The 14,444-nt window shown below is 37.2% G+C and overlaps 1 protein-coding gene across 7 annotated transcripts; it reads right to left on the reverse strand.

The window, feature by feature from the left end:
* Positions 1 to 230: 230 nt before the first annotated feature.
* Positions 231 to 8,727, reverse strand: LOC135609871 (bZIP transcription factor 1-B-like). Of its 7 annotated transcripts, none has more exons than XM_065103621.1 (14): positions 8,567 to 8,727; positions 6,488 to 6,680; positions 6,312 to 6,377; positions 6,109 to 6,195; positions 5,327 to 5,413; positions 5,164 to 5,223; positions 5,057 to 5,084; positions 4,915 to 4,978; positions 4,752 to 4,806; positions 1,638 to 1,680; positions 1,305 to 1,561; positions 1,088 to 1,165; positions 815 to 940; positions 231 to 724 (listed from the first exon to the last, which is right to left on the reverse strand). In XM_065103621.1, the coding sequence occupies exons 2-14, from the start codon at positions 6,542 to 6,544 to the stop codon at positions 584 to 586; spliced, it is 1,149 nt and encodes a 382-aa protein (XP_064959693.1). In that variant the 5' UTR covers positions 6,545 to 6,680; positions 8,567 to 8,727; the 3' UTR covers positions 231 to 583. The 7 variants fall into 7 exon arrangements, with proteins under 7 accessions (XP_064959693.1, XP_064959688.1, XP_064959694.1 ...); XM_065103616.1 differs by adding an exon at positions 6,827 to 6,886 and having other exon boundaries at positions 4,915 to 5,084; positions 8,567 to 8,608; XM_065103622.1 differs by having other exon boundaries at positions 4,915 to 5,084; positions 6,312 to 6,391.
* Positions 8,728 to 14,444: the final 5,717 nt, after the last annotated feature.

Genomic DNA, 14,444 nt, shown 5'->3' on the forward strand with positions numbered 1-14,444 from the left:
TTAATGACCCGATGAGAGACTTTACGTTTTGGAAGCTTGGGGTAATATATATTGGTTCTGTATTATTCCTAATTAAATCAAAATCATTTAAATCTCCTCGGTGACCACCAAAATTTTAAGCAGCTATATATACATATATTAGCTAAAAGTTGCAACACACACCACCATATGAACCTCTTATCAGATTGGTAAGCAGCTGAAATAATCCGATACAGATTAATAATCAACAATGAGATAAAAAGTTGAGATTAGTGTATTAACAATAGTTGATTGCTCATCAATCAATACATCCAATCAAAGGTTAGCCATACACAGCATATTAATAGGCAACTGTGAGAAGTCACTAGCCATGCTTTGACAGCAGATGAAATTGGGTTTGTGCACCCTATATCTGCTCAATTAATGACTATTTAAAAGCAAGACAGTGCTCAATACAAAAACCAAGGCTAAAGTGGTCGATATTGACACAAGTCAACCTACTTCCAATCAACAGCAACAGCTATAATATTCAGATATTAATCATACTATGTAATCTGCGTGCCAGGTCGTTTAGGGTTAGGCTCCAATCTCAAGCAGGTGAGTGCTACACACCACTCCGTACTTGCTCTGTTTCCGCTGTTTGCGCCTCGGTATCCAAGTTCCTGCTGGGGCCATCTCCAGAATGTTGTTCTTTTCTGTCGAGAGTTTGGTCTTCCGTACCTTGCTTTGCTTCTCCAAGCTTCTCCTGCATGGTTGGTCAGTAATCGGTACATGCAAAAACACATATAACATGGGCGAGTTGAGGAGAGTATCAGAGGAAGATAAGGCTCGTCACCTTAAGCAACGTGTTCTGAGAAAGAAGATGCTCGTAATCCTTGTTGATCCTGGTCAGCTCTGCCCTCAAGGAAGCATTATCCTCTCTCAAAGCCTCAGCGCGTTGAGCCAACTCCTCGTACTCTGCCTGTGAATCATCAAACACTAATGATACTTTATCTTCAACAACTGGAAGAGTTATTTAGTACTTGTAAAACAAATAATAGTTAGATTGCTATAATCTGGAATTATTTACTATAAAAAAAAAATATATCTTCATAAGCCAGACATGTACCTGCTTACGTAATCTGGATCTACGTGCAGATTCCCGGTTAGATTGCTTTCGTCTCTGCCTTTTAAGTTCCCTTTCATCCTAAATATCACCAAAATTGTTAACAGAAACAACATTCCGAACAAAATATCTCTAGCTTCTGGAGCAATAATAAAACTTCAACATTTCCGAAGAAGCTTGAAACAGTTTAATAATAAAAAAGATGGAGCTAAGGGAAAACCTGCAACCAAATATCACTAGGAGCACCAGGCACAGCAGCTCCTCCAACTGCAGTTGCAGGAATCTTACCATGCATTGGTATAGGTGATGAGCTTGGAGCACCCCAGTAGTCCATCCCTATATTTAAGTTTGTGGTAGGACCAGCAACTGCCCCTGGTGCAGTTGCTGGCATAGGCACCATAGACATCGGATGACTCAGCATTGCCTGTGATGGAGTTCGAGTAACACCATTCTGAGAACCACTCTGGGATGCCTCTGCTGCGGTTCGTAAAAATTGGAAGTCGGCATACTTAATAATAATAACACAAGCAAAAATATATTTGAATTCACCAACCACCAAGAGATTCATGCCCACCGGTTGTCTTTGGATGTGAATCCTGCACAACATAAATGAAATGAATGCTTAAGCTTCAACAAAACAGAAACCTGAAATTCATTCATCTGTGCAAGTGCAAACAATTATTTCCTCAATATCGATTAGAGTAAAGAAAAATAACTGAACAAAGTCCAAGTGAACTTTCTATCAATGCGTCAAGAACTCGGGGAATATATGCAGTACAAGTAACATCAGATCACAATTAATTGAAATTTTAATGAAAAAAATGAAGAGAATAATCATACTTTTCGCAGATCAAAATATAGATATTGCACATCATTCTCTGATGCGCATGTATGATTTACATTTTTTTTCCGCTAAGCATGAAATTTCATCTCGATGCACATCATGGCCAATAATTAGCATCATAAAATCAAGAAGCCATAGCACAAATTTTCACACGGATTTATATGTATGTGCTACTGCAAGAAAAATAATGCTCTCCTATAATAACATCAGCATTCTATCAATCTGTTTCATTGTCTATCATTAAATAAACCTCATATGCACGTGCTTCTTTCTTCAAACATCAGATACATGTCGAGGATTGCAATTTTGGGTAGCGGACCTATGGTAGTCATTGGCTGCACCGCTATGGTTCTAGTATGAATGAACATACTGACTTGTGGTATGCTGTTATGTACCATGGTACCATAAGGGAGAAGAATAAGGGAGAAGAAAAGAAGAGAAGTATAGAAGGAAGAGGAGAGGAGGCAAAGGAGAAGAGGGGAGAAGGTGGCAAAAAACACAGAGTAGAGGAGGTGGTGGAGGAGGAGCCAACGGCGACCAAGGAAAATGAGGAGATGTTAACCAAGGAAGATGAGGAGGAGACCACGCCCAAGCAAGATGAAGAGGCTGCTGCCGAGGAAGATGAGGAGGTGCTCATGGCAGACAAGGTTGATGAGAGGAATACCACCAACACAGAAAACAAAGAAAACAGGCTTACTACTGCCTGGTCCAAACTCATTACCAGGACTGTGGGCCTGGAACAAGTGGTAAGCACCATACCGCATGTGGACCGCCGAAAATTGGGGAGTGTGCATTGTTGATTTATGCCTGGACAGATAAATATGGACAATACATCCGGTCCGAACCAGTGATTTAAAAAGGCGCTCGGGCGAGGCCAAGCGAGGCCCGAGCGCCTCGCTAAACTTCCAGGCGGCGCGCTTCAAAGAGGCGCCGCCTGGGCACTTCGGGCGAGCGCTTGAGTTAAACCAGGCGACCGAACCAGGATTTTAGGTCTGGTTCGGTCTCCGATGGTTAGTTGGTTCAATTGAACCAACTAAAACCAATATCAACTGTCGCTGCCCAACCCTAACCCTGCTCGTTGCCGCTGTCGCTCCCGCGCCCGCTGCTCGCAACCGCTGCCGCTGTCGTCGCTCCTGCTCCTGCTGCTGCTGTCGCTCGCCGCTCCCGCTACCGCTGCCTCCTTACATTCCCGCTCCCGCTGCCTCCTTACTCTCCCGCTCAAGCTCCCGCTACCGTTGCCGCTTCCTCTTTTCTCAGTCAGCGATCAGCACACCCTTACACTCTTCCTTCTTCTCCTTCTGTATATTGTTAACAGTATACTGTATACTGTTAATATTGTTAGGTTTATTTGAAATTATTAATTTTAAATAATTATATTTATTAATTATATTATATATTTTTATATTTTAGCGTCTCGCTTCGCTCGTGCGAGCGCCTAGCACCTCGGGCATTTTTGGACCTTAACGCGTTTTGACGCCTAGCGCTTTTTAAATCACTGGTCCGAACAAAATTGCATTACTTGGTATATGTCATTATGTTATTTCTTCCCTTAAAGCAAGTATCTTCTTCTCCATTTTGATCAAAACTTAAATAAAGGATGAAATGACAAATTTTGTATCCTAGAAAAAAAAACCAATATGATATGACAACAATAAGTCATAATGCAAAAACTATTTGACTATTAGAAGTTGGATATATGGGTCTTCTTCTGCCATTGAACTCAGTTGGGGGCAATATCGTTAGTCAAACTAAGAACAACAAAACATTTTATGGTTTTTAATAAAGTATACATAAGTATTCCTCTATCTTTGCTCATTATACTAATCAATCATTAATTCATCTCATCCAAGCAATGCATCTATAATTTCTCTTCGAATATGATTCATCATCTTGAGTTAATTTTCCTCAATTTATCCTTGATTGGACCTACACCTAAATGTTCACAGATGTAAAATTTTCTACTCTTTTTCTATTAACTCCACACATCTCAACATTCTTAGTTTTGCATGTGTAGATATAATCTCCTAAGATCTAACTTGAACCATAAAGCACAAATCTTGTTCCACCAATTACCTTTATCGAGGATAGTATATCTAGTCAAACTAAGACATCAAATCATTTTTCATGGTTTTTAATAAAGTTTTCTTAGGTATTTCTACCTCTCACAAACTCACAACACTAATCATAATTATTTCACCTCCTCTAACTGTGTCTGTCCATCTGCACCATTTTAAATATTTTTTCATCAATATATGCCCAATTGAACCTATAATTAATTGTTTATAAATGTAAATGTTTCTTATTCTATTCTAGTATTTTCACAACCATCTCAACATCCTCATCTTCCCATCACTAATTTTTGTACATGCAATTTACCAACTGCCCAACATTCCGAACCATAAATTACAGCTGCCTATGCACATTCAAATATCATAGAAGACAACAGACATGTGGCATGACACAACATTAACTTACCTCGTTCTCCATTCAAAATATCAACCAAAATAACACAGACAACAGAAATTATAACCAAAGATATGATGGAAAGTCCTTTTATGTTCTCCTAGTGTCACTTGAAGTCCTAAAATGCAGATTAACTTCTTATAGGAACCAAAAACTACTTCATGTCATAGTAGAAGCGCTTAGTGACTATGAGTAAGCAAATCAATTTAGGCACGATAGGGAAGAATGAGAAAATACAATGAGGTATTTGCAAGAAGGGTAAAAAATGACATCCATAGCACCAAGAGATTCCTATTACTGTGATATTAGATGACAACTAGAGAAAGAAAGCCCACAAAAGGAAAGGAAAGAGATGCTCACATTCTGAGAATTGGCATCACTCCCTTCACTTGAACTCTCACTTCCACTTTCACCACTACAAAAAATCAGTTCTTTTAGAAAAGGGATGACATATATTTTGCAAACAGTGTCACCCTAAATGTAGTAAATAAAATGATGACAATCAAACCTATTTTTGATATACCTCTGAGAGAAGGCTCCATTGGCTGGTTGCCCTGATAATTTACCTGGCTCGCTGTTGTTCTTCCCTGTAATCATATTTAAACTACCTAAACTTCCTTTGGATCTTTTCAGGGGACTTCTTTCCTTACCTACAGATGACTTACCATCAATGTCCACTCCAGGAGCAGTTCCCTAGAGATATAATACATCATAATCAATTTGATTATTTCAAATATATAATAAGGTTTGTTTGGTGCAGCAAATAACTCACAGAAGCCTCAATGTTGCTGCTCGGAGAAGCCATAGCATAAGGGCTAAAAGGATGTGCCCCCTGTTCAATATTTGCAGAATGATAAGAAGCAAAAAAATTGCATCTAGGAAAAGAGAATTTGCATGAGATAGATTACAGCTAGGTTTGATTTAAAAAAACATACAGGAGGAATAGATGGATGAGAATATAACCCTCCAGGAGGATACATTACGTACGGAGGTGGCGGAGTTCCATATGGTGGCATAAGGTGCTGCAAACAAAAGGTTGGATATGAAAGTTTGCTCACATGTTGAATAATATAGATGTCACGATGAAATGTATTGACCTAATGGACACTTCATGAAGATGGTTAGTAATGTTACAAGCAGTGGAAAATTTTGTGAAGAAGTTCCAGCATAAAAACAGCATCTAAAATCCACAAATAAATGCTTTAGCAAATATAGGACATGTGCAGTCCACCACAAATTTCACTTTAGACATTTCTTGTAGGGAGAGAATGATCCAGTATATTACTGTTCTTCTCTGCTTTCTTCATCGTTTCAAACTTTCAACACTGGTATTGTTTCGCTTGTGAATAGCCAAATCTAACCATTGTACAACATATGCAATTTTCAAAATAATATGTGATGAATATTTAGCAGTGCTTAGTGTATAATTTACCTGTTGACAAGACACTAAAACAATTTCACAGACTTTATGACCATCTAGTTCACGTGATGTTAACATAACAATGTATTCAAATGACTACCATCATAACTGCTATTAAAATGGACTAAAAAGGAAAGTTTTCTACTATAATTTTTTCTCAATGTTTCACTGATTTCTTCTTTTAAAATGTCCAAACAACAATAGATGCATTGAGAACCTGCCTGTCCTGGAGAAAGACAAACATTTGAACAAATCCCAAAAACACAATCCTTTAAATAAATCAATAATAAAAAGCACCTGAGGTCCCCACATGTAAGGATGAGGCTGGGGACTCGATCCCACCGGAGAATGGAAGAAACCATGTGGTGGAATCGGTGAATATGCCTAATAGAGTGAGAAACAAGGACTTGATAAGTTCCCCAAAGCATATAAATAATCAACTAGCAAGAACATTTATGACGAAAAGATGAAAGAGTTCGTCCATAGAAATACAGCAACACCTGAAAGGTCGACCAGTCTGGGTAAACAGTCACAGCAGGGGTGGAGCTAGTGGCAGGAGTTTGTTCCTAAAACAAGAACACTCGAGAAAAAAAGCTGTTTTTTCCAGCAAACAACAGCCCAAACAGACAAAATAGAAATTTTAGAGTCTTAGACTACAAGGATGACATCTGAGTACCTGAGCTGTGGATGTCTTTGGAGCCTTGGCAGATGCATCAGCCTCACTGCTGCCCATAATCCAATGACCCCTCCAACAACTACTCCCAATTAATCCTCCAAATTGAGGATTTCTGAAACACACACTCAATCAGGAAGAAACAAAGGATGGGATCACCCCAATTCCACCGTCAATCGAACTCCCAAGCCCTAGTCTGCACAAACTCAAGAAGCACAAAAACATGGCAATGAAAAGGAAGAATAACTGCATAAATTGTAATCAAAGAGCTCTTTAGCTCAGCAGGGGCCCAAATATATCACATGGGGTCAAAATCTCAATTAGGAAGAGACAAATGAATACCTTGTTTCAGGACAATCTTTCTAGTGATGTGAAACTGGGAAGTGAGATCCAAAAGATAATCTGCGAGAGATTTGCTTGTTCTAGGGACCAAATTGGATGAAATACATGAAAAATCAACAAAGCGAGGAAACAGGGAGATGAAGAAAAAGGGGAAAGTAGACAGTAAGAAATAAAATAAGCAGGAAGTGAAATGAATCCACGACCAAAGGAAATGATAGATGAAGTTCTTAAGGAAACAATTTTGGAGACAACAAAGGAGTGCTGACCACGTTGGTAAAATCTAAATGATAATGTTTACTGCATCAGTTTTTACCCTGTAAAACAAATACTAATTTGTATGACATATCATAATATCATATTCAAACTATGCGGATCACACAAAACACAAATTGATTCCTACAAAGTACACCATAAAGAGCTGATACTTTATTTGAGGGTTGCACAGATGTCATCTTTACTGTGGATTAGGACTTCCAATATACTGAGAGAATTCGAGTTATTGTTTAACCTCTCCTCATTTAAAGAGTCTAAAGAAATAGCCTAGTGTTGTTTTAGTACTAGAATCAAGGATAACTAAATGTGAAGTTGAAGAACTTTAGTGACACAGAACTGAAGTATCAGGCTATTCCTAGATTTAGACTTCTCTGCCGATTTTAGGATATATGGTCACTAAAATTATCTTTACTTGACTGCATCCAAAAGTAAAAATGGATAGACAAATACCTCAGGCAAGAATGGCAGTTGATTTGGAGAGAAGAAACAGTTGAGAAACCCACTAGTGAAACACGCAATGGTCAAGATTTTTTTTACTTAATGAATTTCAATTTTTGACAATAAAGGGCTGCGATAAGACAATAAAAATATTATTCTTACACAAATTTAGGCTCAGAGTATAGATCATAACAGAGAGAACTTATTCTTAGGTATGAGAACGTAACACAGATCCACCATGACAAAGATACATATCTTAGCCATAATATTTAAAAGAATTTGAAGGAAAATGGCTAAGGCAGACAAGCAGACAAGCAGACAAAAATTTCTTAATACTTGGAGAATTAGCCAATCAGAACTCCAAATAACATTGTTTATTGCCAAATGATTCTTTTGGAATCGTTCTGCGTGCTTCATTCTCGGTCAAGAAAGCACAAACCTTCCCCAACAGATAACCAAATCCAAGTTCTTTTTGAAGTTAGATTGTGTTACTCAACTCCAATCGACGACTATTTACCTCAGAAAGATTTCTGCCAGTGTTTTCAGATACATTGCAGTCTGCATGGAAGAGTTAAAACTTCCACGGGAAAATGTCTAGCAGATTACCACTCAACCCTAAAAATGTAACTTCTCTGAATTCCCAGTTACATCAAATTTCAAAACCAGAACAACAAAAGAGACAAAGATGCGGAGAAAAAGGAGTCCCTCTACGCTTCTTCCGTCTTCAATCTAATATTTGAAAAAACTGAACGAAAGATGATTATAGAGATATAGAGACACAGATCGGGATTACACGAAAAGGGCAAAACTAAGCAGGACCACCACCCAGACCTAAAGATGCACCTTTTTAAAATCCCTAGTGTATCAAGCGCCAATAACACCCAAACCACAGCAGAAGATATGTGGAGAAATATGAGTTTCTCCACGGTTCTTCCGTCTTCGACCTAAGCTTTGAGATCTAAATAGAACATGATTATAGATGGATCGAGATACAGATCAGGATATAGAAGAAGAAGAAGAGAGACGAACCTGAGAGAGACAGGGAGGAGGCACTGTGAGGAGTTCAGCCCCGTCTTCTCTGTGCGGACGCCACGAGAGAGAGAGAGAGAGAGCGAGAGAGAGAGAGAGAGACGGGTGTACTCACAACTAGGGCAATTGCTTCGTGACCTGGGTTCGCACGTACCGGACCCGGGAGCTGGACCCGGACCGATCCCGAACCACGTATTAGTATTTTTTTTTGGTTTTACATATTTATCCTTTCGCAATTTCTAAATGGCATATTTGCCCCTACAAACTTTAATATTACATGCATATCCCTCTTGCCCTCTAAATGTTTATATCTTTCATGTCTAATAAACTCAAATTAGTATTAGCGATCATTATTATCTTTAAATATTAAATACATAGAATATCATTTATCACTTTCATTAATTATATGTTTCCTCATGTATCTTCAAGTTTTTGAATTTTACAACAATGTATGTGCTTAACTTAGATTTAGAGGATAGATAGAAATATCACGGAGTATTTATAGATACATGTAATTTGTTTTTTTTTTTATTTGCATATCTATTTTTTTAAATGTTAAAATAATCCATTTATGGTTACAATTTTTGATATAGCATATGCATACTCAAAATATTAATATCCATCGAATACAATCCTCCTACCAATATCAATCTAAGAAACTTGTATTGCTAACAATTAAGTATAGTTAGTATTATCTAATTTAGTTTAAAATATGTAAAATACCTCAAATGCATCTCATGTTATTAATTTAATAGTTTACTTAAAGAGAATAAAATTTATTTAAAATTTTAAATAATAATAATTAACTGATGGAGATTAATCATACTTATATATGTGATATTTATATGTTAGAAAATAGTTGTATAATTAAAAATAATATAATTTATCGAAAAAAAAACTCATATCCATGGACTTTTACAAGATGGCACCTCATATTTAATTTTTACTAAGGGATTTTTTATTTTGACTAATTTTTTTTAATAAAATCATAAAATGATAGTTATTATCATTTCACTATATTTGACTTCATTTTTTAGATCCTAAATTTATACAAAAATAAAACTAAACATATTATTACATCTCATCCTAGTAGTTCCAAAGAAGTTTAAATAGGTTTGGTGAAGATTTAAAGAGTACACTAAGTTATAATCATATTATTAAGCTTGAATTTTATTTGATCATAAATTCAATCCAAAAATATTATATTTCAAAAATTAATCATCTTAAATTTATAAAAAAAATAAAAAAAAAATAAAATATATTATTATCTCACTCTAGTAATTCTAAAAAAGTTTAGAATGATTTGATAAAAAATTAACGAGCTACAACTCAAAAATATTCTATTTAAAAATTTATTCATCCTAAAATCATAATTTAAAAAAATAAATAAATATTTTAAAATTATGTATTAGTAGTTATGAAGAAATTTAGATTGGTTTGATAAAGATACCTTAGTTACACTCTGAGTGTAGCTTTTGTTATATTTGAGTGTTACACTAGTTCATAAATTCAACAAAGTTTTGACTCGACTTAATTCAAACCTATTGACTTGAATCGTGATAATCAGATTTGATTAAATTGACCCATCGATCTATAGCTTAGAACAACATAGTTTAAGGGTATTAACATTTTTTTTAAAGAATGTATCCATTGGTAAAAACTAATTAGGAGGGTGCTACGTAAAGGCCTAATACTAAAAGATTTTTTTTGATAAATTATCTTTAAATACATATAATATTAAATATCGATACCGAGATTTCATATTAATGATTTGGGTGAGTTGCAAAAATGGCAATCATTTATTTCAATGGTTCTAAAGAATCAATAAGGAGCAGATAACAACAAGGAACTGTTTTCTCTTCCAACAGGCAAAGCAATCAAAATTGAACTTAGTTTGTTTTGTTACAAATTTCAGAACTCAAAGAGCAAAGCAACACTCAGAGAGGAAGTGGTTTAGCTTAGTCACTATAGTTCTGACAAACAGAACATGAGAGCATAGCAGAGGGACCAAATCTAGAAGTCTTCCCCACAGTAGTTTTCATAGAAAATTTTTGATCTTTGGAACTACCTTAACCTGTCATATTGCCTTCTGACTGACCCTAGTATTCACCGATGAAGGTTGGTCTTCACTTATCAACTACCTTTTGCTCTTGATGCTTTCTGACACCCTAATTATTCTCACATCGAAAATGAGCAAAGACTGAGTTTGATTTATAAGTCTGGTTAGTGTTTTATATTAATTTAATTTAAGTATTTTGATTAGTAATTTAGATCAAACGAAGTTATAGGTGATTTAGCTTAGTGTAATAAGGTATCTAGTGTGATATATTTCAACAGACTGAAGCCAATTTGGTGACTCCTTAGAACTGTAAGTGGTACATCTTTTTCTTACTTTCTTTCTTTTGCAGCATGGATGGTATATATGAGGGCCTTGGGACTTGCTATGGGTCTTGGATTTCATGAGGTTCAGAGTTATTACATCATTGCTTGGACCTTTTAGCTTGTCATTACTGTTGGGAATGGTTGGATTGGGTTTAGTTGTGACATTTTATGCATTTTAGCACTAACTTCTGTTTTTTTTTGGTTTGTCCTTCTATTGTTTCTGCAGTGGTTTAGAAAGGTTGATCCTGACCAGTGGGAGTTTGCCAATGAGGGATTCCTGAGAGGCCAAAAGCATTTGCTGAAGATCATCAGTAGGAGGAAAGCAACCCATGCACACAACCATCAGCAGAAGCCTCAAACACAGAGTAGTATCGAGGTGGGGGAAATTTGGGCTATAGGAGGAGATTGAGAGGCTCAAGAGAGACAAGAATGTACTCATGCAGGAACTGGTCAGGCTAAGGCAGCAGCAGCTGCAGGGCACTGATCAGCAGTTTAAACACCTTTGGTCGGCGCTTTCAACGTAGGGAACAGTGCCGGCAACAGATGATGTCATTTTTGGCAAAAGCCATGCAGAGCTCTGGTTTCTTAGCTCAGTTGGGACAGCAAAATGACACCGATCGGTGCATAGTTGGAGTGAACAAAAAATGGAGATTGCCTTGGCAAGAAAATAACCTGGATGGTGAAAGTGCCTTGCAGATTCTTAATTCTGACACTGTCTCCTAGGCTGGAATCTTTTGGCAGTTCTCAGAACTTGTTGATTGAGAATTATTCTTCACCTTTGGAAGCTTTTGATAGTAGTTCTTTAAACCGGATATCAGGAGTTGTTAGTTTGGCAAGTCTCATAGTCCCACATCGGGAAAATCAGACTTGTTGTCTCGTCTTGGAACTATAAATAAGGGCATGAGCTTTGATGTTAGACACACCACAAGAAGTACCACAGACACCACAAGAAGTACAGCAGGCATCACAAGAAAACCTGCTTATGGTTTGAAGTCTTCTTATTTAGGAAGCTGAAGGTGTTTTATGGCCTAGGAACATTTCCTAAGGCATTTGTAAGTGTCCCTCTTTTATAGTAGTAATTTGCTCCTATTTCTTCCGTGGATGTAGGTCAAAGTCAATTGGCCGAACCACGTATATCTGGTGTTCTGGTGTTCTGTTGTTCTTGTCGCTTTATTCTTTCCGCTTTATTATCTTTGTTGTGTTGCCAAAATTATCCTTTGGTAAATATCCTGGGGCTAGCTCTAACAAACTGGTATCAGAGCCTGGTTCTGGGATCTTTTGGCAACAATGACAATATCAAAGATCATTGTCGAGAAATTCGACAGAAATGTCAACTTCGGCATGTGGCAACTCAAGATGGAGGCCATTCTGGTTCAAGACGGAGTTGATTTGACACTTCAGGATGCTGAGAACATTCCAGATGGTACGTCAAAGGAAGATCTTGCGGGTATGGATAAGAAGGCCCGATCCAGCATCATTCTAAACCTCTCTGACGAGGTTTTACGGGAGGTAGCTACGGAGACTACGGCTAAGAGCATGTGGGACAAGCTTAAAGCTTTATACATGAAGAGGACAGTGGAGAATCGTCTCTACTTGAAGCAGAGACTGTATATGCTTCGGATGGTTGAAGGTACATCTATACTCTCGCATCTTGATAAGTTTGATTCTTTGGTTATGGATTTGGAGAATATAGATGCAAAAATTGATGATGAGGATAAGGCTTTGTTACTCTTGTGTTCTCTTCCCCAATCTTTTAAGCATTTCCGTGATACTTTGATTTATGGAAAAGAAACAGTTTTGTATCAAGAAATTAAATCTGCACTGAAATCTAAGGAGCAGATAGACAGGAATATCACTGGGGAAAGTAGAGAGAATCAGGCTGAGGGTCTGATTGTTAGGGGGAGAATGGATAAAAGAGAATTTGACAGTAGTAGATCTAAATCTAGATCTAAATCCAGACATAGAAATTTGGAATGCAGATATTGTCATAAAATAGGGCACATTAAATCTGATTGCTTTAAATTAAAAAATAAATTAAAGCAAAAGGAAAAATTTGTTGAAAAAACTACTGAATCCGCTGAAGTTAGTGTAGCAATTGATGAGATGTTGGAAATATTTTTTCTGCTATTGATGACAGGACGAGGTCTAAAAATGAATGGATTTTAGATTTGGGTTGTTCTTATCACATGTGTCCCAATAGGGATTTGTTTTCCACATATGAATCTTGTAATGGTGGAATTGTTTTGATGGGCAATAATGCCGCATGTGTTGGTAGAGGAACAATCCGAATTAAAATGCATGATGGTATTGTGAGGACGCTCACTAATGTTAGACATGTTCCTGATTTGAAAAAGAATCTCATCTCTTTAGGCACCCTAGAGGCCCTTGGGTGTAAATACACAGCTGAAGGTGGAGTTATGAAAGTTTCTAGAAGTGCTCTTATTGTTATGAAAGCTTGTAGGTCTGGTAGCTTGTATATTCTGCAGGGAACTACTGTCACGGGTTCAGTTGCAGTTTCGTCATCATCATTGTCTGATTCTGACATCACCAAATTATGGCATATGCGTTTGGGTCATATGAGCGAAAAAGGTTTGAGCATATTGAGCAAAAGAGGTCTACTTTGCGGACAGAGCACTGGGCCATTGGACTTTTGTGAACACTGCATTTTTGGAAAGCAGAAAAGAGTCAGCTTCAATTCTCCGGCAGTTCACAAAACGAAAGGTACTCTTGACTATATTCATTCAGACCTTTGGGGTCCAGCTCAAGTTCAGTCTAAGGGTGGTGCCAGGTATATGTTGACTTTCATTGATGATTATTCCAGGAAAGTTTGGGTTTATTTTCTGAAGCATAAAAATGATGTTTTTCTAACCTTTAAACTATGGAAGGCTTTGATTGAGAAGCAAACATGTAAACAGATTAAGCGGCTTCGAACAGATAATGACATGAAATTTTGTGAAGGTGACTTTGAAGAATTATGCAAAAATGAAGGAATCGTTCGACATCGCACTGTTAGGATGACACCTCAGCAAAATGGTGTGGCAGAACGTATGAATAGAACACTCTTGGAGAGAGCGAGGTGTATGATCTCAAATGCAGGGTTGACAAAAGACTTTTGGGCAGAGGCGATTAATATGGCCTGTTACGTTGTCAACCGCGCTCCTTCTGCAGCACTTAACTTTAAAACTCCAGAGGAAGTTTGGTCAGGTACTCCTGCTGATTATTCTGATTTTAAAATTTTTGGGTGCCCAGCATACATGCATGTAAATGAAGGAAAATTAGAGCCTCGGGCTAAAAAGTGTATTTTCCTTGGGTATGCTTCTGGGGTGAAAGGATACAGATTATGGTGTCCTGATCCCAAATCCCCAAAATTTATAATCAGTAGAGATGTTACTTTTGATGAATTATCTATGCTATCTTCTAAAGAGGAATCTACTAGTTGTACAAATGATAGTGCGCAGAAGCAGGTGGAGCTTGAGATTAGTAGTTCAGATTCTTT

This window comes from Musa acuminata, chromosome BXJ2-4 (assembly GCF_036884655.1).
Source record: "Musa acuminata AAA Group cultivar baxijiao chromosome BXJ2-4, Cavendish_Baxijiao_AAA, whole genome shotgun sequence".
Lineage (NCBI taxonomy): Eukaryota > Viridiplantae > Streptophyta > Magnoliopsida > Zingiberales > Musaceae > Musa > Musa acuminata.